Source organism: Liolophura sinensis, chromosome 1 (assembly GCF_032854445.1).
Source record: "Liolophura sinensis isolate JHLJ2023 chromosome 1, CUHK_Ljap_v2, whole genome shotgun sequence".
In the NCBI taxonomy this organism is placed as follows: Eukaryota; Metazoa; Mollusca; class Polyplacophora; order Chitonida; family Chitonidae; genus Liolophura; species Liolophura sinensis.
In genome coordinates, this window is record NC_088295.1 from 68,778,488 (window position 1) to 68,802,806 (window position 24,319).

General features: G+C 38.8%; 3 protein-coding genes across 4 annotated transcripts; 1 reads left to right on the top strand and 2 right to left on the bottom strand.

Annotated features, from left to right (window-relative positions):
• The first annotated feature begins 523 nt into the window (after positions 1-523).
• LOC135469297 (uncharacterized) lies at positions 524-6,545 on the top strand. Of its 2 annotated transcripts, none has more exons than XR_010444305.1 (4): positions 524-602; positions 2,328-2,881; positions 3,086-5,147; positions 5,683-5,819. XR_010444305.1 is itself a non-coding variant. In XM_064747917.1 (4 exons), exons 2-4 carry the CDS (start codon positions 2,368-2,370, stop codon positions 5,986-5,988), a joined length of 1,122 nt encoding a protein of 373 aa, XP_064603987.1. In that variant the 5' UTR covers positions 524-602; positions 2,328-2,367; the 3' UTR covers positions 5,989-6,545. The 2 variants fall into 2 exon arrangements, 1 of the variants encoding a protein (XP_064603987.1); XM_064747917.1 differs by having other exon boundaries at positions 3,086-3,387; positions 5,683-6,545.
• A 646-nt stretch (positions 6,546-7,191) lies between these two features.
• Positions 7,192-14,639, bottom strand: LOC135482116 (EGF-like repeat and discoidin I-like domain-containing protein 3). Its single transcript, XM_064761959.1, has 9 exons — positions 14,463-14,639; positions 14,030-14,096; positions 13,553-13,639; positions 13,025-13,126; positions 12,405-12,594; positions 9,435-9,548; positions 8,754-8,911; positions 7,936-8,076; positions 7,192-7,679 (listed from the first exon to the last, which is right to left on the bottom strand). Exons 1-9 carry the CDS (start codon positions 14,516-14,518, stop codon positions 7,533-7,535), a joined length of 1,062 nt encoding a protein of 353 aa, XP_064618029.1. The 5' UTR covers positions 14,519-14,639; the 3' UTR covers positions 7,192-7,532.
• A 1,489-nt stretch (positions 14,640-16,128) lies between these two features.
• On the bottom strand, positions 16,129-24,063 carry LOC135461344 (lactadherin-like). The gene is made up of 9 exons (XM_064738386.1): positions 23,921-24,063; positions 23,123-23,189; positions 22,404-22,496; positions 21,879-21,980; positions 21,266-21,455; positions 20,528-20,641; positions 19,669-19,826; positions 16,605-16,751; positions 16,129-16,475 (listed from the first exon to the last, which is right to left on the bottom strand). The coding sequence occupies exons 1-9, from the start codon at positions 23,989-23,991 to the stop codon at positions 16,332-16,334; spliced, it is 1,086 nt and encodes a 361-aa protein (XP_064594456.1). The 5' UTR covers positions 23,992-24,063; the 3' UTR covers positions 16,129-16,331.
• Positions 24,064-24,319: the final 256 nt, after the last annotated feature.

Sequence of the window (24,319 nt, forward strand, 5' to 3'; positions counted from 1 at the left end):
GTGAGCATAACATTCAAACAAAGCCAGTAAAGTAAGTGTTCTATTGCAATTTTTGCATAATGTTGCGGATGTATTATAATGATAATAATGACTGATATTTTTTGTCCATTTTTTTCTTAATGACTGAATTATAATATGCGACCCTTTTTTGGAAATCGTGCCAGATCAAGGGTAAACAGAAAATGATTACATTGATTTATGATGCATCCTGAAATGGAATTATTTAGAACTCCAAAACGTATCATGACTCTATTGTGTTATTTGCTTGAATTAAATATTATAGGGAGGCCTACAGCTTAACATGTATGGACTATATCCAATTAAATTATAAGACAGGGTGATATCAGAACTGAATTTAGCCAGTTTGTTGGGGATTGTCGCTCATTTGTTATCAATATGTAGGTTTCTCCATATTGAGTTATCTACCCTGACTGGTGGATCTATAAATAGGTCAGTGGTAGTGACGACACAAATCTGTTTATAGCCTGCACAGGCTGGGTTTGTTTACGTATGCAGACCGTTTGACAGATCTAGGCCCGAGCAGATGTAAACCCAGTTTGTGCCTAGTTCCTTCAGTTTTCATCGGCAGTATTTACAGAAAGGTAACTCTGCCATTTTCGTGTGTGTGTTAGAACCTTTACATGGATAACTTTTCAGTGTTTTGTCGCACAATATACATATGTGTAATGTATAAATTCGTGGTCTTAGCCCTTTTTCTCAGTATTAATATGCGATCTATCTCAGCTGGTTTCCGCCATTGCTCGAACAGAGGGTCGTGTGCAGAAGGTCAATCCGCTCTGTTCATGGGCATCTGCGTCCAGAGGTTGCAGTATAAATTTGCATATATACATATTTAAACGTTTGGCCCTAGTGGTGGGTGGGTATGTAATCACTGCACTGTACCGAATGTGTGTGATACTTATTATTGTAAGCTTTATGGTTCAGACATGCCATCGCTTATTTTTTTCCAGCTATGTTTAGGCCTATTGTTGTATGTTGGGACATTGCCAGCTATTTTAGTTTTATGTAAAAAATCATATTGTTATAATATATAAAGCTTGTGCATAGAATAATGTTTCATTTATTGGTATTTGTGATAGATTTTGCATGTAATTTCGCGGAGATGAGAAGTATTAATTTTTTTACAAGTATGTTACCATACACAGACATATTATTAATAGCATTGACTGTGCGCTTAATTGCCAATAAATCAAAGAAAGACTGGTTTTATATATATATATATATATATATATATATATGTGTGTGTGTGTGTATATATATGTGTGTGTGCATGTGAGTGTCACGATGTTAATATATTGAAAGATTGTGTAGTGATTGGAAATGGTTAAACTGTAAAAGTGGCATAATGCTCGTATGATAAAGACCAGTTAGCACTGCAGTTTAGAAAAATGAATGTACATGTATCCAGATAGTCATATTTAGCTTTATTTCTCACGCAAAAAGAGAAATCTTTCAAAATGTTTTGTATCATGGATAAGGTCTTGGGAATGAGTGGCAATTTATAGATGTTCCTTGGTTCTTGATTCTCTGTAAATAGCTATTATGCTGAATTGGGTTGCCCATTTTTGAGGATGTTCATAGAATCTGGATTCAGCATTTGTGTTCAGAGGTTTATATGTATTATATTTTATTAGTTCCTGTTACAAAGCATCATGTATATATACATGGCTAGACATGTCATTGGTTGTTGGAAACATTGTTATTCAACGGGGTCATCTTCAGCACGATTTGTCTTCATTTGTAGGCCTTTACACAGACGGGCTCAGATAACTGTGTTATTGTCAGTTGGTACATATTACGTATTATGTACAGGTATATAGGCTTGTGCCATATGCATGACTGCCTTTTCGCTGTCCAACCTCAGACAAAGGAAAATAGGATGTGTGGCATCTTCGACTCTAAGAATAGAACATTCAAGAAATTGAACAAAAAAAAACTACACCCAGTATTTGTCATGAGCACAGTATATAAAAGGTTATGTTGAATGTAAACTATTTGTGTGTGTGTTTTTAGAAATCACCAGTTTTTGTACATAACTCTAATACTGACATTATTGCTGTTAAACACGGGACCTGAAGCTGTATACTTTTGTTTCATGACACATTGACCATGCATTCTGTAGTAGTTCATATAATATTACTGTTCCGAGCTTATAGAGCCATTGAGCACGCATGATCTATAGACGTGATTACATTTCTATGTAAGCATGTTCCTATGCATGAACATATAGTTTGCCTACACAATATACCTATTAACTGAACTTATCATGTGACAGCTTTTTGATCTGAAAGTCATATCTATTACAGACTGCAAAAGGCACCAAAGAAGCAAAATTATCGCAAAGACATGTTCCCGAACAATTTCCCTCCCAATGGGTATCCAGGAGGGTTCGACCCATCCCAGCAGCCACACGCTCAGCCCCCACTAGTGTACCACTTCCGTGGTCTCCACATCGATGACTCTGGGCCGCACAGGTTAGGTAGAAGTGCCTTTGTCATGCGCAGACAACCACAACGTGATAACAGGGTTCAGCAATACAACCCACCGCCTAACTGGGAACGGCGGATGGTTTCAGGAAACCGATCTCCTCGGCTGTTACGAGACAACGAACGTCTCTGCTTCATTTGTGGGGAAGTGCTTCAAAATTCTGTGGAACCAGGGGTCCACCTTTGCCCTGGCCCAAGAAACACACGCCCGAATCAAAGCAACCAATCTCGGGCAAGTTCCCCGCGAGAAGATCTTGATGTGCGCCACCTGGCGGAGATGCTGGAGAGTCTCCGAAAGGCGCTTAAGAACACTGCGGCCATCCAGACCTTGGGCTCTTGTGTCAAGAACCTTGATGTACACACTAAAACTATAGGTATTTTGTATTGAATAAGTTTTCGCTACTTGATTTTTTCACATAAACTTAAGACCAAGGTAGCATGGTGTAAAGCTGCTCATGCAAAAATTGTAAGGACACTATCTAAAAGAGTGAAGTTTTGAAGTAATTTTTATGATCGAACAGCTTCAATGGAGGCTATTGCAGTGACATGAACTATTTTTTAACCGAACCTTTTTGCAGATAAGGAGCTGGAGAAGCTCCAGAAGGACTACTGCAACCAAACTGACCTGACATCTCGGAGAATCCACCGTTGTATGGTGACGGTGAGACAGAACATGGCGGCCTGGAGGGTTCTGGTGCAGAAAGCGGCCGAAGAGACACAGAGACGAGAGGCCCTCGCCGGCGAGAAGGACAAGAGCCTGTGTCTCAGGGAGAAAGAGATTCAGCAAGAAAAACTGGACAGTGAGGCAGAAATAAAACGTCAGATGCAGGAATTGGAGGACGAGAAGCAGAGGCTATCAGAACTGCACGAAACACAAAAGGTATACGACCTACGTTTGTTTTCAAAGATGACTTTGCAAATCGGCTACAGTGAATTATTGTCCAAACTCATACTACAGTATGCAACAGGTGTGTTGGACTGTAACTCACAGTACATACAAAATCTAGGATATAAAAGGATGAAGAGAAAACACGTTACGTGGACGTCATTTAGTCTTGACAAGGACAGATGTTGGCTTTCGGTTCGGAGATATGTTGATAAAAATATGTTATGTGGGCTTTCGGCTGGGAAGTAGTGTTCAATGACGAGCGCGTATATATAGGGCACAAATCGTAATCCAAATGATGTTCTACGTCTTAAAATGTGTTAAGTGAAACAAAACTGCAGCCTGTAAATAACTCCCTTAGAACTTCACCGTCATGGTACACAGCATAAGAACTTTGGGACGTAATTTTGTCATTTTGTTGGGATTATATAAATGCTAACTGTACATGGTAACTTCGTTGGAATATGATTTCTTTTACTCAGTCCATTTGCGTTTTCCTCTAAACTATGAAATATCGTACACGGAAATGGTGGGATGGTAGAACTGGTATAGTTAACTATACAAATATATAGTCCAAGGTAAGGCAGGTAAGTATAGTCTTTTAACCGTTCTGAATTATCAAAGTATCAATTAGGATCACTTTTACACAAAATAATCAAAGAGCACTGGCATATTTCTGAATAACGCTATAAAGGGTTTCCACAAATTGTAAAAGTGTTTTTTTTCCTTTGTGCAAATTTGGGCATTAAAAATTAATTTAGCAAACCACACTCACACAAGCTTAGGTGTCGCGCCTGTAAAAGCTGTTGCTACTTGGTCAGATACCATCCATACATACTTATTTCAAGTCTCCTGAGTTCAAATCACATGATATTCACATAAAGGATACATTAATTAATCTCGCTTTTCGAGAGCTGATGGAAAACTAGGATTCCGTTGGTGACTCTGTACAGACCGCAGTAGCAATAGCCGGTTGAATGGACCGTACAGCCGCGAATCAAACAGGGCAGTGTGTGAATGAGCTGTTTTAATGTTTCCAACCACTTTTCTCCAAAGAGCCAGTTTTTGAAAGATTTCAAGTAAGGATTTATCGAGACTTCCTCTGCCACTGATGGGAAAAATAAGGCCTTTTCCACTTCGACTTAGTTTATTGTGACACAAAACATTAAATCGAGTCTAAACTCCATAACATCTTGAAAAACCTTTATTCACAACTAGCTCTATGAGGCTATATGCAGAGACTGTTTACGGTTGTTTTACGAAATATAAACCTATTGGGCACAATCATAGGTTTCCAGCCGATGGTACATGTACTTCATGTAAGTCCAAAAAAGTATTAGAGTCAAATACGACCCATGGACTATAGAAATTATGTTTCGTTCTGTGTCAGGGTGGGGGAGCTTGATGGCATCCGATTCCGTATTAGCTGAGACCGTACAATACAGAGTCTTTCAAGATCGTACGGAAATCGTAGAGTAGGAGAAGGAAAGGCCTGGCCGTGTCAGTGGAGGAGTTGATGTAAAATTAGAACTGTTCTACATGTAATTGATGCTGTCACTTAACTATGTTTACGTTGGTAGGATACAGGAGGAGGGTAACAATTGTTAAACCCATATAATTGCCCATAAGTCAACATTGACCCTGTCACCATGTTAGGGCAATAGACTTCCGTGGAGACGACGAAGAATCCGCTAGCTTACAACAACAGAGGCAGTTTAATTGCCAGATGTCACCGGGCTTTTGTATGGTGGAAGGTAAAAACTGTATTGAACGAAACGGGATCATCATTCGGTTTCATGTAGTTCTTGTGTGGACGCTGGGTGTAGTAGCGTATGCAAGGCGACTGATCATTGGCTGAATGCTGTTTAGTTGATATGTTCCTTTAACCTTGGCGCTTGTACTCCGAGGTGGTGTTTGGGGTACAACCCGTATTGTCGGTCAACTTCATCAAGACATCATACATAATCTTGTAATTCATTCATTTCCAAACCCTCCTAACACTGTTTCGGTTTCTTAAAGCGATTTCAGGGAAACTCACATAACTGTTCATGGAAAAACAGTAAGTGATTCGTTAACTACATGGTTATTGTATGAGAAGCATGGGTTCTGAACATTGTTTAAGGCAACAGTAAATCAAGGAGATCTTTCCACTTATAACTACCGGTATCATTTAAAATTATTTTTGTCTTTAAAGCATAAAGCACAAAATTCAAATACTATCATCAATGTATCACCTTCCTTGTATACATTTGAACACTTCTCATTCTTCTAATATCGTTTCATCTGCAGGGTCGTATCAAGCTAGACGTGGGTGGAAAGATCTTTACCACTTCCTTATCCACTCTAACCAAAGACCCGGACTCGATGTTGGCTGCCATGTTTAGTGGGCGTCACGAGATCGTGAAAGAACGAGATGGCTGTGTGTTCATTGACCGTGACGGCACCAACTTCCGCTTCATTCTGAATTACCTGAGGGACGGCATGCAAGCGCTCACAGCTCTGCCCAAGAGTCGCCAGAGTCTCCGTGAGCTTCGAAACGAGGCGGTCTATTATCAGCTGTTCGGTCTGGTGCAAAAAATCGAGAAGTTAATTTAATAGTTGACTTCTAGTGCTGCGTACAAATGAAATGCGCTTGTAAGAGCTCAGATGTACGATAAGAATACGTTTAAACCAGGGAACTACATTGACATTCTTGTTCAGGAGCTTCGGCGTGTTTCCTTATTCGATTCGAAACCGATGGTCAGACAGTGATAGTTTGAGGGAAGTTTGGGTGTAATCTTTCACTTATTGGATCAGCAAATATGACCAGAATGTTTTTTGTACCCATATATGTGCACAGATTCACAATCATTCATTTGGGTTGTGTTTCATGAAATAATTTTCCACAGGAAAACGGTCATAATACTTTAAATGGAGGATAAAGGGGAACATTTGAATTAGAAAATTAACAATGGTTGTTGACAATATGTTATATACAGTTTATGTTATATACTCTATTGTTACTTATTTCACACTGTTCCAGGCTGTGTATTTCATTTCTTACGCATGTTGCTTATCTGATAGTAATTTACACTAGTGTTTACATTATTCTTCTCTGGGTATGTACATGTATACATGGCTTGTTTAATACATGTGTTACAAATAGAACTTGACATGTGTGTTGTTGTTGTTTTTGTTTGTTTGTTTGTTTGTTTTTTGCAAGATAAGGGGCAAATATAGATGGTTATTGTTCTCAGGGAAACCCACTATGAAACAATTCGGTCCATGCAAGCGGTGGACTTTTGTCCCTTTCAGTATTGCGTCAATGGTTCTGTTATAGTTGTTCTCATAAGAATGTTGCAACTGGCGAAGGCCGATGGCTTACTCTGGATACTCTCGTTTTCTGCACTCATAATCCTGATTGCCGTCACATAAGTGGAAAATTCCTCAGCGCGGCGTTACACACCAAGCAAATAGATAAATAAATATCGAAAGAAACATCATTACATCAATGATTGGCGTTTACATACCTGGCTGAAGAATATATCACTGTATATACACTTGCAGTGAACCTTATGGTTGAAAGAAACCACCTTTTCTTACATACTCGTTAAACCTCTCAGCTTGAGAATGCAGCCTTGTGAACTTTGTGGTGGAGGATGATTGGGGACACGGGCTTTTATGACCTTCAAAGAGCCTCTCTTCAGCGAGACCGATTCCTCCAACATCCCCTTGAGGTTTATATGAATGTCAACCACAAGTATGAGTAAAAATTCATTATTTTAAAGAAAACACAACTGAAAAACAAACAGAAAACTCTTTTATACGGGAACGATCCTTTCATTGTAATGACATGGGAAGGTCATAATCTGGATAGTACATATTGATGACAGGAATGTAAACATTCATAACCATCTGGCATAACAATGTACCATAAGAGCAAAAGCAAAACTGACGACTTGGTGTAAAATGTCTTTAAGGCCCTTGTTCAGACGTTGCGAAACCTATCCTGTGTACAGATTGGTAAATATACACTGCTTTAAAATGGTTCACATGCTTTCTTATGTTGCAGAATAGCTGCAGGTATTAGCTTAAATATTGTATGGTCTGGTATATTGGCGAGTATCCTCCGTTCGTTTGGATATATTCTAATATATTCATTACAGAATCTTGCATCCGTAGACTTCTACCCTCAGGCCCGGTTTGTTGGAGACAACGACTGTTACAAACCGGACAAATCTGGCTTGAACCGGCTGGGTCAGAACGTTTGTAGTGACGCTTGTTGGGGTATTACCTCCAGGAAACAACTGACAAAATAAAAATAAATTACTCAATTTGTTTTCCCAAGAAAGTATTTTAATGCTGACTAATCTTGTTATTGGGTTTCATTACACGACCTTCTTAAGAATGAATTACTATGCGTATCAAGTTTCTGGATGAACAAAAAATGGGAAAACCACTGCACCTGGCCCTGATGGACTGAAGTCAGATGAGGCGACGAAGGCACGTAATGTATGCATGTACCATACAAGAAAATGTGTTCTGTAAAGCATTATATCATACCTCGTTAGCTGTTCCATTTTTAATATATGTGAAGCTGGCTCCGTCCAGACTTGTGGCTAAGTTGTAGTCCAGTGTGAGAAATCCACCTGGCGAATTCTGATTGGCCACGGCGTATACCCAAGTGGGCTGGCCCAGATCAACCTGCATAAGAAGTGGCATGCAATGGTACAGTGATGATTTTGTAATTTTTGTATGGAGGAGTCTATAGCCAGGTAATTACTGTTGTTTTTAGGAGGGGGTTTTAAAAGTGTTCCAACTCGGTTTTCCTAATTTCTTGGTTGAAGACTGGACAATATTTACACAACATTCAGAGCTGTGACCAGACCGCTCAGTGGCCCGTTCTACGAAGCAGTCACAAACCGCGCCTGGCGCAATTTCCATCACAACATATACGTCACCATGGGAAATGCGCTTGTGGCAGTGTTCCGACAGCTTGGTAGAATGAGTCTCTGGGGTCCATCAGCTACGGTAATGGATAATACGATACTCTTTTGGCAATGTGCGCAGTTTGACGTTATTTGAAGATCGCTTGTTTTCCACAAATGCCAGTAGTTTATTCGGTTTCCAACACCCTTAAAATTGACCGCCTTCGTATAAGTGGAAAATTCTTGACTGATTCTATGGTATAAAGCATAAGTCAAATGCATAAACAAGTCAGTGAACATGGCCCTGAACTACATTAAATCATAACGGAGAAGAAAGTGTGTTGATTAATTTCATATAAAACACCTAAACGAAAGATAATAAACACCAGCACACAGTACATACACCTGTTACTTCAATCTGATATTATTGTCTATGACAACGTTACTTCTTACCTGAAGCCACGCCCCCTTGGCTGTACCAACCCAACCCTTGGTATGGTTAAGCCTACCATTGGCTGCCAAGTAACCTGGGAGAGTCATATGGGCAGACATTTGTGCATCCGGGATTTTCTTCTCTTTGAAGTTCACGCCCAATGCAGTGTTCACACATACTATATGGAGAGAGAAAAAAGAAAGAAATCGTCTTCTTACGCCTAAAAAGAACTATACATCTCATAAAGGTACTAACTGTTCGTTCCTTTCCCTTTTGAAACAACACACCAAACTAGAAGCAAACATCCTGTTGCTCAAAGGATTCATTAAAGCACATACACTATAGTTTTAACATGCATGTATGCTTGGGGTTTTATGTCGTACTTAACAATCTTTCAGCCATATGATGACGAAGAGTCATTTGGTGTATGTATATGTATATTATGTCTTCTTGCAGCAGAACGAGTCCATGCAGCCAATGTACTGACACCGCTGACGTATCATGCCGAAAACAACAAACAGACACATGGTACCCTCACCCAGTCACATTATACTGACACCAGGACAACCAGTCCTGTTTCCTTGGTCTATCCTCACAGTGTTGGGTGTCAAGCAAGACAGCAACAAGTGCCATTTTTAAAGTCTTTGGTTTTAACCGATCCGGCTATAGTTTTAACAAGCTGCGATGATTCGTTAACTCACCGTCTTCGCAAGTCTTTCCCCCAAAGCTTGGTGCGCAGACACAGAAGAAGTCGTCTGCGCCGTCTGTGCAGCTCCCGCCATTTTTACACGGTTTGGGGTCGCACTGATTTACAGCTAAACAAAAGATGCAAACATAACAAGTAAACCCTGTTTTCATAAGAATCAGTGTATAACAACACATCAACCGATCCAACTTTGTATTATAACAATTATTAAATAAGCATCCCGCGTCATTACAAGAACTATTCGTTGACGTGTTAAAAAATAATTTTCGCACATAATTCAACATTCATCAAGTTGAACGCGTTACTAAAAAAATTTCAAACCGAACTTAGGATACAGCCAGAGATATTAAACAATATGGCTAGAAGGACCTACCCTTATGGTACCGTTTGTTTAGCCAATCCGGCACTGCTTATGTTTGTGCTCTCTGCAGTTGAATCGGTTTTGCATAAGGTATTTTTTATCATGGATAGCGGCTTACTTGCCCCTGTGGGTAAGTGGTTAAATGGTTAGGCTTTAGGAGGATGCACACGCCATTCCCTGTCGTGAATAGCTTTAGGCTGATGTGTGTAATGCCTCTGATCAAACTAATTTTAGCATGTTGTCTGTACACTCTACATGCCGTTCCAAAATTTGCAGGTGTTAAAATTACCTATTTAATTAAGCAAGACCTTGATATTCTCCATAAATTTAAACAAAACATCACTGTTATGTAATAACTATTATTATGTGCATTCGTAGAGTAGAACGTTTAACCTGGGATTAAGAGACGTCTATATCTTAATCCCACGTTTAACATGCTTAATCTTATTAATTAATCAACCCTACAACTTCTCCTTTTTTGTACGAAATAAAAGAGATGTATTGTGAGAGAGGATCAGATGCTGTCGGGGTGGTGTCCAGTTTGGTTAAATTTTTGGACAATCAAGTTTGTAGCGATCTGCTACAAAGACCTAGAATTTTTCTTTTACTTCATAGCTCAACATTTCCTCAGCCATTCACAGGGTTGCAGTTATCGTTTAGAGTACATGGATTGCCAAATGCAGTTCGCGATTTGCTTTTCACAGACCTCTGGGGTAAATTTGTGCACAAATTCCCCACAGTGTCATTTGCCACTCCATAACATACGAAGTCACTGCCCTGCCATCCTTATGCATACGATAAAGTCATAGTTGTGACAGTATAATAGTTTTGGCCATTCTTCTTGATTTAGTGGGAAGATCTTAGCACAATTTAATAAGAGAATAATATCTGTCTATGACAGTGTCAATCATTCACCTTTATTTTTGTTTAAAAGTTAATATATTAACGTGAACATTATGTAGTTTCACGAACTGCTCAATCAGGCGAGCTACAGGTATTTTCTGAATACCTTGTTTGCTTTGTTTTAATCCACGATGCTTGCATTGTTTTGATCAACGTTTTACACGATGTTTTGTCTAACCGTGCATAAGATAGACCTTTTAATTTTCACAACGTGACCGTACTGATCTGTGCGGCATATAAACTCAGATCCGATAGATAAAATATAAATGCGTTAGTTCAAATGTACGGAAATCTAAAATGAAAATCTGTGATGAAGATTAATGAGACAAGGTAGAAAGGGATGGAACAAAAACTTTGGGACAAATGTGCACACACCATAACCACGCGTGTTTGATGCACCAGCTATTGAAACAGATGATGTTCGTAGATATTAAAATACTGAGGCAAAAATATGTCAGAAAACATTACATCTTCAGTATAAATTGTTGGCTTTCTTTCACTCGTAGCGATGAGCGCGTGCAATGGTCTGAAGTACAAATTATATAATAATTACAGCCTGTGGAGTAAATCCTGCATCGAATGGGTCACAGAAAAGGCAAGAAGTTCCGCCCTGAGGCTAACACTTCCATAGGAATCTATAACCAGGAATGGTGTGTATGTGGACCGTACTTGATGTTTTTTGTTGGTGATAACAAAGAGGAATTAAACACTATAACTTAATATTCCAGTTATATTGACCGCTTTGTTGTATTCAAAACTTTATATTATAGCGTAAAAAAATACGGCAATATGCATTCAATCCAACATTAAACTCCAGAATCTTTTATATTTACTTATAAATTTATGTTTGACGCTGTGTTGAAGAATGTTTTACATATATGACGGCTGTCCTCAAAGAAGCCATTGGCTGGAAAACCTTGTGGGAGTCCATCGAAGTCTGTATAAGCAGCAAAGCTGTCACATTATCAGTGTTAGGTAAAATATGCGGCATATTCGCTGTACAAGAGGAAATTGTCCTGATGTGTCTGGTATAGCGTTTCAGCGTTTATTACCATGCTTGTTTCACTGTGTGTGTGTTTGATAACTATGTCGCCATGTGAGGATTCCACCTGTGTATTATGAGGCCTTGTTCTTCTCCGCGTCCCTGTCCAAGGAGACTCCAGTGAAACACAGCACAACGGTTTCCAGTTCCTTTGACTAATGCATGATTTTAGTCTATACCTTGGCTTTTGGAAACTTAAATTTACTGTAATGTACAGATTCCAAATTGCACAGTTCTGCCCTGAAAAGTAGGTAAACAAGGTAGATATATCCATTTAAATGAACCAATTTGAAATGGTTTTAATGCTTAGAGAAGGCTTTACATTTTTCTGGTTAACAGTCGTCACAGATACATGTATCTAAATATGTCAAAAGATATTTCTGCCTTGTATATTTGGTCTTTGGTCATATATGGTTTTGGATGGAAATAAATACATACGAATATTATAAGGGGCTATCTTCGTTATGCAATGTAAGTCTGCGGTAGTCTATGACTTTGTGGAATGAAACGGCTTGAAATAAATGATTTTGGCTTTACGAAGGCATTTTACAGTCATATCCTGACGAAATGTGGCGTTGGCTTTGTAAAATAAAGTGGGTTTATGTTTGCTATCAACTGAGTGTTATCTGCCTGGTTTTGTTTCAGACCGACTTACCCACCTCTAACGTCTATTGTGAACACGGAATCCGCATATTTCCCATGGTTATCCGTGGCTCTGATCCCAAACTTGTACAAGGCGTCATAGTCTGGAGGTTTGCCGTGGATTCGCCCAGTGTTACTATCAATGACCACATTAGCGGGCAAAGCTCCCGATATCCTTTCGTACTTGACTGGCCCCCTCTCAGGATCCTGTAACCATGACGACCGTTATGCATCGCACAATAATACAGAATGTGTTGAGTAACGGTATCGGTAAATATTTGAGAATTAGCGTCTTATCCGTCAAAGTATGCCGTAGACCGTAGCTGAAATAAGGAAGCCGCTTGAGGACCTTTTGCTATGTCGCAAATGTATATTAAAGGAGATCAGCTAGGCAGGTGAGAAAGTTTCTCTATCGGCGGCTATATTTTTTTTTTTGGAAAAAATGTGTCAAAATCAACGATTTCCACATGGATGGATATTTCCATCATGATGAAGTTAACTTTTAGGTTTGGTCGTGAAAAGAAAATGTTCTGAAGATACTTAGGTATTTAATGACATAAACTTTGTGCTGGCAAAATTCTGAGAAACTATCGTCAAGTTAATACAATGTTCAGTAAACGTCCCAGGACATTTTTACCTCTGCCAGGACTCTCACAGATATAGGTTGGCCTGACGAAAATGTGCCCAGTCTTCCATCGCCGAGACTTTGGGACCAAATAGGTGGTAAGCTCAAGATTATCTGAAGATCAACAATGAAACGACATTTTTTCATTTGAGACCAGTTGAATTTATAGTCAAAAAATCTATGAGGATAGGGAGGGGTAGTTTTGAAATGACTGTTATTGAGTTTGTAGAATTAATTCAGATTTTCTTGGTATTGAAGTGCTTATGTCGAGGTAGTTATATCAAATCGCAAAACTTCGCAAAAGCGTCCCTATATGGGCATTTGTCAGATGGCAAAATGGATTCCCCTTAAATGTAGACAGTAAGCACAATCTGGGATAGATTAAAACTTCTGTTCCAAAAAATTGACGAGTGTAGTTTTGCTGTACTTCTTTACTGAATTTTAACTAGTTGTTAGTTGTCAAGTTAGAGATTATTGTTGTCTACTGAGCTTCTTGCCCAGCCTCACATAGTGGTTGTCTCCCCTGTGTTCAAAACATACCGTTGCAAGTTCAGAGAACACTGTATCTCCAATGTACACTTTCCCTCCAGCCCCGGGTGTGATAAGTATATTGCCTGATTCTCCGGCCTGAAATGGAAGATCGCAAATTCTTTTGTACAGCAAACATTTGTTTTAAGTCACTAGAGCTCCTTAGCTAATATATACCGTACAAGTTTTGACATGAAAGATTGTAGTATTGTATTCAGAGCCGTATGTTTATGCCGAATCAGACTTTTTGAGAGGGTTTGCACTGAATTTCCTGAGCTCAGTAGATCAATATATCGGCCCAAATATGCCTTCTATAAGAAGAAGATGTTATACATTTATGGTGCCTCTCTGGAAACATACTAGATCTACACAGTATTCACAGTTATCGCATACTAAAGGAACAATTCCATGTGTTCAGATCTCAAAATGAACTTTATGAGGAAAGATTTCATATAACCACAAGCGTTAAGGGTTGATTAGCACCATTACCTGCACGGTTACATTTCCATTCTCCTCTGAGAATACGTCAACGTTGGGGTACTGCACCTCGAAGAAACTGACAATGACAATATTACTGAAAGATGGTGGAATAAATAGTAGATATGTCCACAAAATTATATACACATAACTAAAGGTTTATGTTCTTTTAATTTTTTAAAGGCACAAGACTCTCGTCCTATGTGAATAAAAAGTGAAGAAAAACCAACCATGAAGTACATGTTATTTTAACCCCAAAACACGTTACATCAAATATTTTCGAAATCGTTTCAAAAGCATTTAGCATGGGACATATGCAGGTGGTTTTCACCTTGAGGAGAGGCGAAGGTGTAAATGTAGGTATGTTGATAAATTATGGCGTACACAATGAAAATTGAAGACACAAGTTAGGGTTATATAGTCAGACGTATTTACAGGACGCTACCTGGCTTCGACCGTTGCTGACGATGTCAGGATCACCAGGCCTAAAACCCTCCACATTATGTGCCAAGGAAACGGTATACCGGGATTACTTTTCAACACTGAGATTTCTGGTAATTTTCTAAACCCCAAAACCAGAGCGCCCAAAGTTACGTTATGGAAGCCTCTTCACGTGACCGGGCAAACCTCACCAAGACCTCGGCGGACTCCAGATTCCTGAAGTGTTCAAGTACATGTTTATTCAGACCCAGGAATTCAGAGGAAACTCGGTACTGAAGGTATGTCCTCGGGTACACACCTATTTATCAACACTGTTAGATACATATATATCTGGTCAGTTGGAGTATCTGAATAAAGTTGTCGTGATTAATGTCTGTCTAGTATACAGAAACACCCTTACCAAAGTAACAACGCAGTTATCATGACCGGGTTTCTAATAGGTGTATACCAACTATAAAAGGTATAAAGCCATATAACATGTTTCATTTATTAGAATGGAAGGACATCAGCCCACCAGAGCGCCCAAATATCAATGCTAATTGTTTTAATTAATAAATTTCACTTATACGACGTCGGCCAGCATTATGGTGGGAGGAAACCGGGCAGAACCCGGGGGAAACCAATGACCATACGCAGGTTGCTGCAGACCTTCCCACGTACGACCGAAAAAGGAAGCCAAGATGAGCTGCCTTCAGCTAAAGTCTGATCATGTCTGTTTATGCTTTAAGTGAAGAGAAATGGTCAAATTTCATTTACACAAAACCCTTCCATGTTCCTCAGGGTCTACTGTTTTAAACATTGTAAACCGTAGTTGACTTGCACTCGCGGCCATGTTAGATCTCTATCAAATTAATTCCTTGGTCTTTCATATAAAAAGGCGCATTTTGATGTGTACACTGGTCCATGGAATTACTTTGTCAGAGATTGGTCGCAAGATCAAGTCATCTATGGCCAGGCCCAGGGCCAACTTGCACGACGCCCTTTTAACGTTAAGAGCATGTAACTAACATGACCTAAAGGTCAGAACTATAGGCATTACGTCGCCATAGTAGTTACGTGTGTTAACGTTAAGAGAGCTCCGTGTCTTGATACTTAGATAAAAAGTTTCTAAAGATGTATGTATAAAGCCAGGCCCAAAATTTCGAGGGCTCAGTCAATAGAGAGTACATTTTCTCTGTGGTTTGTGAATCTAGAATCTAGTACTTGTTTATCAGTTACTGCTCTGCATACGACTGCGATCCCGGCTCCTGCTGCTTGTTGTATCATAGTTGTATCTAATTCCGCTTAACCCGGGGCTAGAAGGTCTATAAACATTCACGTTTGTTTATTGTCTTCGAGTGGTACACGAAGGCCGGATTTGATGCTTAGATGTGGGTTAAGATTTAAATAAATCCTCCTACAATACGAAAACAAAGGACCACTTTTCAATGCGTAAAATGATCCTAAAGATAGCGAGAACTTCAATGGAATAAATAAACAAGAATTCATAAAATTAGTATAGAACGGAAATTATTTGTGTGCTAAATAATACTGATTATTTACTGATTTCTTCAATGACAACGCCTTGGATGGGTCCTGTCCCAGTTCACGAAAATGAACCAGCCAGCAAACGTGTATAGGAGTAAGGACCTTAGCACAGCCAAAGAATAATACTAAGTTTGACACCAGTTGTCAGGCATTGATAATTTATTCTCGATCAAATTTGACAAAACCAAAAACAACGATTGTTGTACGCAAAGTCTAAAATATGTTGACTGTTGAGCGGTGTTCATTATTGTTTTGTTTAAATGTTAGGTTACACGTTGAATATTGTTAGTAAGAATATGAGAACAGAAGATGTGGCTGGGGCTCATCGTCAGGACGTCTGTGCCATTCACACCTTGCAACCATAGACTTCCACTCGCATTCCTGGATTGCTCTTCCATGTTAGAGGTAGAAATCTCACAAAGCGTGCCACAACAGGGAAATCCAGCCGATGCTTTATGATGGAATCGTAGTGCTGACTTCCGCCAAAAACCTACAACACATGACTAAATGTTTAACATTTAATGTCAACAAACCGAATAACAAATGAAATGTACAGTACAAATTACGATAAATCCCTGATTGCCACGTTTCAGTTGTCACATGCATTTTGCACACTCACCTTTTTGTAACCGGACGTCTCGGTGATATAGCTGAAGATGTTACCGTCCTCACTTGTCTGAAGCTCGTATGAGGCGATGTAGTAGGATTGTGACTGGTAACCTTGCGCAGCAACAGCGTACACTTCTGTTCGTTCTCCAAGATCAACCTATACAGGCACATTAAGGAGAGGTACCAATCAGTACTACAATGGCGACTGAGATCACCCTTATGAATAAGATTAAAGCAAAAGAAGATTTTATACAAACTACACCTTAACTGAAAGAGCTATACAAACTATACCGGTATAGAATTCTATTTTTTTTTAAGTTTTCGTAAAAAAGAAAAACGGTTTTAAGCATCATGATTTTCGAGGAACATTGAAAGTCAAGCCATGTTTTAGGCTTGTCCAAAGAAAGCCTCCTTTCCTGTTTTAAATATTAGTTGTGACGTCACTGTGCTTAAAGTTTTACTCCTACCATGTGATTACGTGTATTTCCAGTCTCAATTAAGTATATTGTGATAATCGTACATTTTAAGGTCTGTGAAAGCCAATCCAAAAAAAGGAAGAGTTTGGGTTGTACGGGAGGAGCGGTCAAGTCTACATGCTTGGCTGTATGCCACAGTGTGGCTGGAATGCCATTTTTTTTTACCTAATTTTGCCATGGTGCGGGGTTTGTGTAAATTGGTTCTACTTATGCTTTTACATGAACAGTTAGAGTAAAACGCTGAATGAGGTAAATTGATAACAGGCCGTATTTCACTGGTTACCTGTCACCATTTGCCAGCTATCACACTGTCGTCGTTTCTCTGGTTTCACTCTCTATGCTGTACGTTTTTTTAATTATACTGGCTAGCTACCGGATAAAGCTAAACACGATGACGTATGTAATCTGTTAAAGAAGACTTAGATGTTTAACTATTAAAAACGCAAATAAAAAGTACTACTGACAGCAAATCGGAATATTTTATTTAGCCTTACACATAGCCCTTTGACCTATACATATGCAAGCATGAACGATTCTCACCATACAAGTATAAATGGCCGAAATCAACCTAGGGAGACAGGGAGAGGGGGTGTTGATTTGTAAAGGCGTTTTCCACCCCAACGGGGCGATGCCTCGAGATCAGCTGAGGTAAGGACACAAGCATTAATTGCCGAGATCAACCTAGGTAAAGATATAAGCATTAATGACCGAGACCAACCTAGGTAAGGATATAAGCATTAATGGCCGAGATCAATCTAGGTAAGGATACAAGCATTGATGACCGAATCTACTTCGATAAGGATACAAACATTAATGATCATGATCGATCTCACAAAAATGCAAGAATTAATGGTCGAGACCTGCCTAGGTAAGGATACATGCATTAGAAGTCGAGATGATACAACCATAAATGGACAATAACAATCTGGCTAAGGATACAAGCATTGATGACTCAGATTAATCTGCTGATACAATCATGATTGGTCAAGATCATCCTGGCGACGAACACAAGCATAAACGGCCGAGATCATATAGGTGAGTATAAAGGCATTCTCTGACCCCGATCAAACTGCGAATACAGATTTTTTTTTTTTTTTTTTGGATTGGTGTTTTACGCCGTACTCAAGAATATTTCACTTATACGACGGCGGCCAGCATTATGGTGGGTGGAAACTGGGCACAGCCCAGGGGAAACCCACGACCATCCGCAGGTTGCTGGTAGACCTTCCCACTTGCGAATACAGACATTAATAGCCGGGATCAACCAAGCTAAATATAAAAGCAATAATGATCGCGATCAACCTACAACCAATCTTGGTAGAGATCAATCCAGCTATAAGGATACAAGCATTTAAGACAGAAATCAACCCAGCTGTGGATACAACCATTAATAACCGAGATCATCATAATTAAGTGTACAGACATTAATCGCAAATACCGTCCTACAAATCCAGACGTAAAATTTGTTCATGTAAGCCACATGCTAGGAATAACTTTTAAAGACAAAATCTGAAAAGAACATCTGACAGTATAACACAGATGCACTTTTATATGTTCCATACAAGGATTCTGTGTAGAGCAAACCAGTTTTGATCTTAAAGTGAGCATAAAGTCAGCCACTGAAACTGAATTAATTAATAAAGTAGTATTTCAGAAATGTTCTTAAAATATTTTTAAAAATTCCACACCGCTTATCAACAAAATAAATAGCAAACAATCGTCAGTACCAAGCCACTCATTTGATGACACCACTTTGCCATATCATAGCTATCTAGAGTGACGTCACAAAACCTAGGAGCTTTCCCGTACCATCAGTATTAACAATGTAACAATGAGAAAATACAAAGAAAAACGTCCGGTAACCAACCAAAGGGTACCAACTCTATTCCGTGTTCAAAGGGCCGATGTTTCTTTTGGTTTGGCACTCGGTCAGGGCGATGTTCGTGGACACAAGCGTCATGTTTTAGCGATCCTGCTCGTGTAAGCACTAGGTCTAGCCGGCTGTGCCGACATCAAGGAATTTACCGAATATAGCAGGACCTTCTGATTTATAACAGACTCTTTCATTTGGATTTTGGGAAGATATTTTCGAAATAAATCTGACTTTGCGAAGGAAAAATAATGCAAAGTCACAATATTTTTCTTCAAGCAATGACTCTGCCGGGGCGGTTTTCTTGTTAGCTCTTACTGACAAATTACTGTAGTCTCCTGCCCAACAAGTACGCATTCTGACACGGGTAAGCGTTCTCAATTTCCTGCTCATAAATGTGTCGTCCAAAATGCATCAGTTTAACACTTAAATTAACAGTAAAATGAAATTGATTTCATCGATATTTGTCCACCCACTAAAAGAAACCACACTGATAATGGAGAGCTAGTAGGTTTTTTGACGTGACTCTTTCAGAACACGTGATTGACCAAGCTCATAAAGGCTTCTCCAACAGGGTCATCCCCATTACTGAATTTCATCTTCTCGGCTTTCAAAACTTTATAGAATTTCATACATAGTTTTCTGTGACAACTCTGTCTTATATCTCTTTTCCTATGTATATATAGTAGCAGACTTCATGTTCACTTTAAAGCTTCCTTGGCACTGACCTGTAGCCAGGACCCCTTCCCGGTGCCGACCCAGCCCCCTGAGGCGTTAAGACGGCCGTTCGACGCGGCGTAGGTACCTTCGGACAGGTAAGCAGACATCTGAGCGTCGGGTATAAGCTTGTCTTTTGCATTCACACCAAGAGGATGGTTAACACAATCTAGAGAATGATAACATGTGGAAAATATTAATTTTGATATTGTTGATCATAAAACTCCCTTAAACAGATGTATACGTGAACTGTTTCGTAACGCTAGGGGATCTCTATCTAGATGTTTCACCCACAGTGATCTATAAAAAACCTCATATATTTCACTAATTTGTACGCCATATATTCAAGAATATTTTTACAGCTACAACTGTTGTCATGGAGGTTTACAAGGGTTAAAACTGGGAATACCTCAGTGAAAAACGAATTTAAATGCCACATGTAAGAAATTTATGGTTATTTTAATCAGTCTTAAATAAACGGAGTCTACAAGAGTTAAAACTGGAAATATCTCAGGGGAATATAAATGTAAGAAACGGAACTGAAGATATTTACCCACAGTAACTATTGAGAAGTTTACAAGCTCGCAATAATTGCAAAAGGAAAAAAAGTTGTATACATAATGGTATACTGACCAACCATTCGGGATTATAGGTTAATCCATTTGCACTGTTCTGGCAAAGCTGCAGTAAGTTATAAACGAAAATTTAGTTCATAAACCAACATGTACAAACTTGATTTTGCAATATTTGATTTAGGTTAACCTCTCCACAATGGAATTCTCATGTTCTCAAAGACTGATGGAAATTTGTCGGCTTTGATCGTACTCCACTGAACATGCTGAAGAAATGTCCTCACCAACTGTAACTTACCGAATTCACAACGTTCTCCTCCATAGCCATCTATACAGCTACAGGCGTAACCATTAGACAGGTCGGTACAACTTCCGCCATGCTGGCAGGGTTTTTTGTTGCACTGATTGTATTCTGGAAAGAGCGAATAGTACTCAGATTTTACAGATTTTAATTTATGGTATTGTTTTTTTTACTTTATTGAACAATTACAATCTGCTAAGCAATAAGAACAATAAAAGTAGTAATATTAGTTCCTTCGTTACCAATTATCAAGAAAGTACAGGCCTATTTCTCTATTAGATATAGCTGGATGGGCATTCCGCATACATGGTGTCCTCAGTAATCCTTAATCATTATACATTGATATAATAGGGCTTTATCTGTTGGTTCAGGGTTGGTTCACGCATGTCTGTTTCTGTACGGCTAGATTTAAACATAACTTAGATCTGGTACAGTGATAAATAATTGAGCTGGTTTACATTTACTTTTGCAACTGAATTTGTACAAGAATATATTTAGAAGTCTTTTTTGTTTGGTGGTAGTGAATTGGGAAACATAACCCGTCTAAAATAAGTTAATCCAATTAAGGGATGTGCTCTTTTACTGTGTCTGTATAGTTATGGCCACATAGCAAACAGGTAGTTCAAACAGCAAACAGGTAGTTCAAATGCACTGTAGTACAACAATGGTGAATTTTTTATAAAGCATGGAATCGACTTAGGCAAGTAAACATGGGAACGAATTCGGAATACTTACCCCGGACTTCGAGTCTGAATATGCCATCAGCAAATTTGCCATGATGGTCGGTGGCTCGGATACCAAATATATAGGTGGCGTCTTCATCTGGAGCTGTCCCATAAATATGGCCGGTTTTTGGGTCGAGCAAGATGCCAGGCGGGAGATCCCCGGACACTACCGAGTAGATGAGATCGCCACCCTCAGGGTCCTGGTTACGAAAAATTGAACAGATTAAACAAACATCTCGTCAACAGTTAACATAAAGAACACAGAAAATCTACGTGATTAAGTCAAAGCAGTATAATACTGCGGTAGGGTAAGCAAATAAGTTTCCATCGGTTTTAGAGGTGATGTCATTTCTGGCCATAAAATCCATATATACAATAGGTTTTAATGAATGATATTAAGTCCTGGACCTTTTCGGAAAGGTTGAAATGACATGAATACAATGGTTACAGAACAGTTATACTTCACAGAAAAGAGCATTAATAAATAACTGATTAACACAAACCAGACAAGCTCCTGTGCACGTTTAGTACAGTGTAAAACATCAAATAAATAAATAAATAAGCTTTTGAACTAAACATGTGCCCCTCAAAACCGGCGTATCCTGTCTTAGGCAAGTACTGACCTCGGCATGCACGTAGACTGAGATGAGCAATCCGGCCAGAAAGGTACCAAGTAGATCGTGTTCTTCTTTAGTGATCCACACAGGAGGTAGACTTTTTACTCGCTGGGTTATAAAAAGTTCTAATTAATTCTTGACATTGATAAGCTTACTGTGGAGATATATCCGGTTCTCCTATATTTTTAGGGAATCTATAGCAGCCTAAAGCACCAAATACAACACAGTACTGCATATCTTCTTTGTCTTATATTCTACAATCAACTATATACGACTACTAATTATTCAATATACATAAATTAATAGTAAAATAAAATTTAAAAAAAAAACAATTGATTAATCAAACAAGTCATCTCGTGAAAGAACTGGGTAATTTAGCAATCGTCATCGAGGAGAGATACTTAAGGGAGATTTAAGATTCTTACTCAATTTTCAAAAATTTAATTACACCAAAAATAGACCACTGAACAAAGTAATCATTTCTAGTCAGTCCTTCGTTATCCAAAATCTGGTTTTAAGATGGTGGCTTACGTCAACCAGCTCCCGGAGATCCATATTCTGTATAAATACGGTGCCACTGTTGTTGTTTCCCGGAAGAAGAACTACGTTTCCGCCAACCCCAGCCTATGGAGAATAACGCGTGGTTATATAACTGTCGTAATAAAACCGTCAATGGAAAGCCATTAGACAGGAAGCACTGGATTTGTGCGTTGATGGAATTTTGTTTTCAGAAGACGAAAACTGCCAAGAGAATATGTGTCAAAATTGCTCTATATGTTATGTTAATTTACACACAGCCATTTATGAGAATACTATTATGCTGAATGACAACGGTCACAATAGGTATTTATACACAAAAAACACGTGTGTGTATGAACATAAACTTGTGCTCTCTCTAACAAAAGTCTTGATTCGTATTTGAATATATCTTGTGTTGAAATAACACAAGGTCTTGTTTGAGGATTTAATACAAACATGTGTTCTTCACAGTTATTTAACCCATGTTTGTGTTGTTGTAATACATTTCTGTGTTGAATGAAACAACACAAGTGTTTGTGTGAATATACCAAAATATAGTCGGGGCCTCCGTGGCCGTCATCGTATAAGTGTACTATTCCTCAGTACGGCGTTAAACACCAAACAAATAAATAAACAAAAATACAGAATGAAAGTCTATTATATACGAATGTTAATGCTACTTGTGAGTTCAGCTCCGGGACCGGGTGACATGTAATTCTGTTTAATCTTACCTCAAGGGTAAGGTTCCCTTTGGGCTCCGCTTGGATGAATACATTCGGGAATTCCACATCAAAGAAGCTGAGAGGAGATGATGAAAAACATTATATAGAATCAAAAATCTACCTAAGTCCATACAAGGGTGTAATGAGTGATTAACACTATTCTTGGTGTTCTTGGTGATTTTATCGTAATACTTGTGTATTTCATCTGTGTAATTTCGAAACAAAAATATATTCAAACCGAAACGTTCTCAACGAACTGTAAAATTTGAACTTCTGCGATATTGCAAACTGTAGAAAACAATACCATGTTGCAGGATTGTAGGCCTGTATTAAAAACTTTTAAGATGATATATAGGCCTATAGACTGACCATATTTAATTTGCTCAGTGCCCATTGTACATTTAAAACATTCATAAGGGTAGACATTACATTTTAAGCTTTAAATGCACTTTAGTCGGTACGTTTGAGACTATCTGGGCGACAAAATAGTGCTGCACATTAAAAATTGTCAAAACACTGCATGCGTGCAGATTGTTTACGCCACACTACCGAGTGTTTATCTGAGGTTTAACGCACTGGTGTCTGTACACTGTACATATTTAACTTTCAAGACACTGGTGAATTTAAGTTAAGTTCGAAACACTGTATAGACTGTATTAATTTTCGAGATGCTGTATATAGACTGAACAAAGTAACTTTCGATACTGTGCAGAGACAATGCATATAGACCGTATATATTAATTTTTCGAGACCTTATACACTGAACGTTTGTAACAAAGACATTGCAGACTGTTGAACGTCACTGACCTTCCTTGTATCACCTGAACCACCACCATCCCCAGGGTCAACCCCAGGGCTAGTTTGCCAGCTACAGCCATGATTCTGATTACTATATCCTTGTGTGGCAGCGTTCAGCTCAGGACATTGCCAGAAACAACGGCCAGTAGCTCCACATTCCGCAGGATAGCTTATAACATACATTGTTGTGTTACCCAGGTCGGTGTTGACTTTACTTTGTACAGAATGCTACAAGTGCTTCATCCAGTCTAACGACTTTTAACAGTATTCCGGTCACGATGTTCTTCCCATGATATTTCTAAACTCAAAACTTTATTACAAATGCAATTTTTTAGTAAGCTCATGCCAGCCAGCTGTTACTGATGTTATGCTAAACACAAAAATATTCTCTTATATGTTAGTTGTAAA

Excerpts from the sequence above, each read along its gene's own strand:
- LOC135482116 (XM_064761959.1), bottom strand. The coding sequence starts at position 14,518 with ATGTGGAGGGTTTTAGGCCTGGTGATCCTGACATCGTCAGCAACGGTC. Across the intron at positions 12,595-13,024 it reads CTGTGAGAGTCCTGGCAGAG|GATCCTGAGAGGGGGCCAGT; the intron begins GTAAAAATGTCC and ends TCATGGTTACAG. Across the intron at positions 7,680-7,935 it reads AAAATGGAACAGCTAACGAG|TTGTTTCCTGGAGGTAATAC; the intron begins GTATGATATAAT and ends TTATTTTGTCAG.
- LOC135461344 (XM_064738386.1), bottom strand. The coding sequence starts at position 23,991 with ATGGCTGTAGCTGGCAAACTAGCCCTGGGGTTGACCCTGGGGATGGTG. Across the intron at positions 23,190-23,920 it reads GTTCAGGTGATACAAGGAAG|CTTCTTTGATGTGGAATTCC; the intron begins GTCAGTGACGTT and ends ATCTCCTCTCAG. Across the intron at positions 20,642-21,265 it reads ATTCAGACTCGAAGTCCGGG|AATACAATCAGTGCAACAAA; the intron begins GTAAGTATTCCG and ends CGCTCTTTCCAG.
- LOC135469297 (XM_064747917.1), top strand. The coding sequence starts at position 2,368 with ATGTTCCCGAACAATTTCCCTCCCAATGGGTATCCAGGAGGGTTCGAC. Across the intron at positions 2,882-3,085 it reads TGTACACACTAAAACTATAG|ATAAGGAGCTGGAGAAGCTC; the intron begins GTATTTTGTATT and ends ACCTTTTTGCAG. Across the intron at positions 3,388-5,682 it reads AACTGCACGAAACACAAAAG|GGTCGTATCAAGCTAGACGT; the intron begins GTATACGACCTA and ends TTTCATCTGCAG.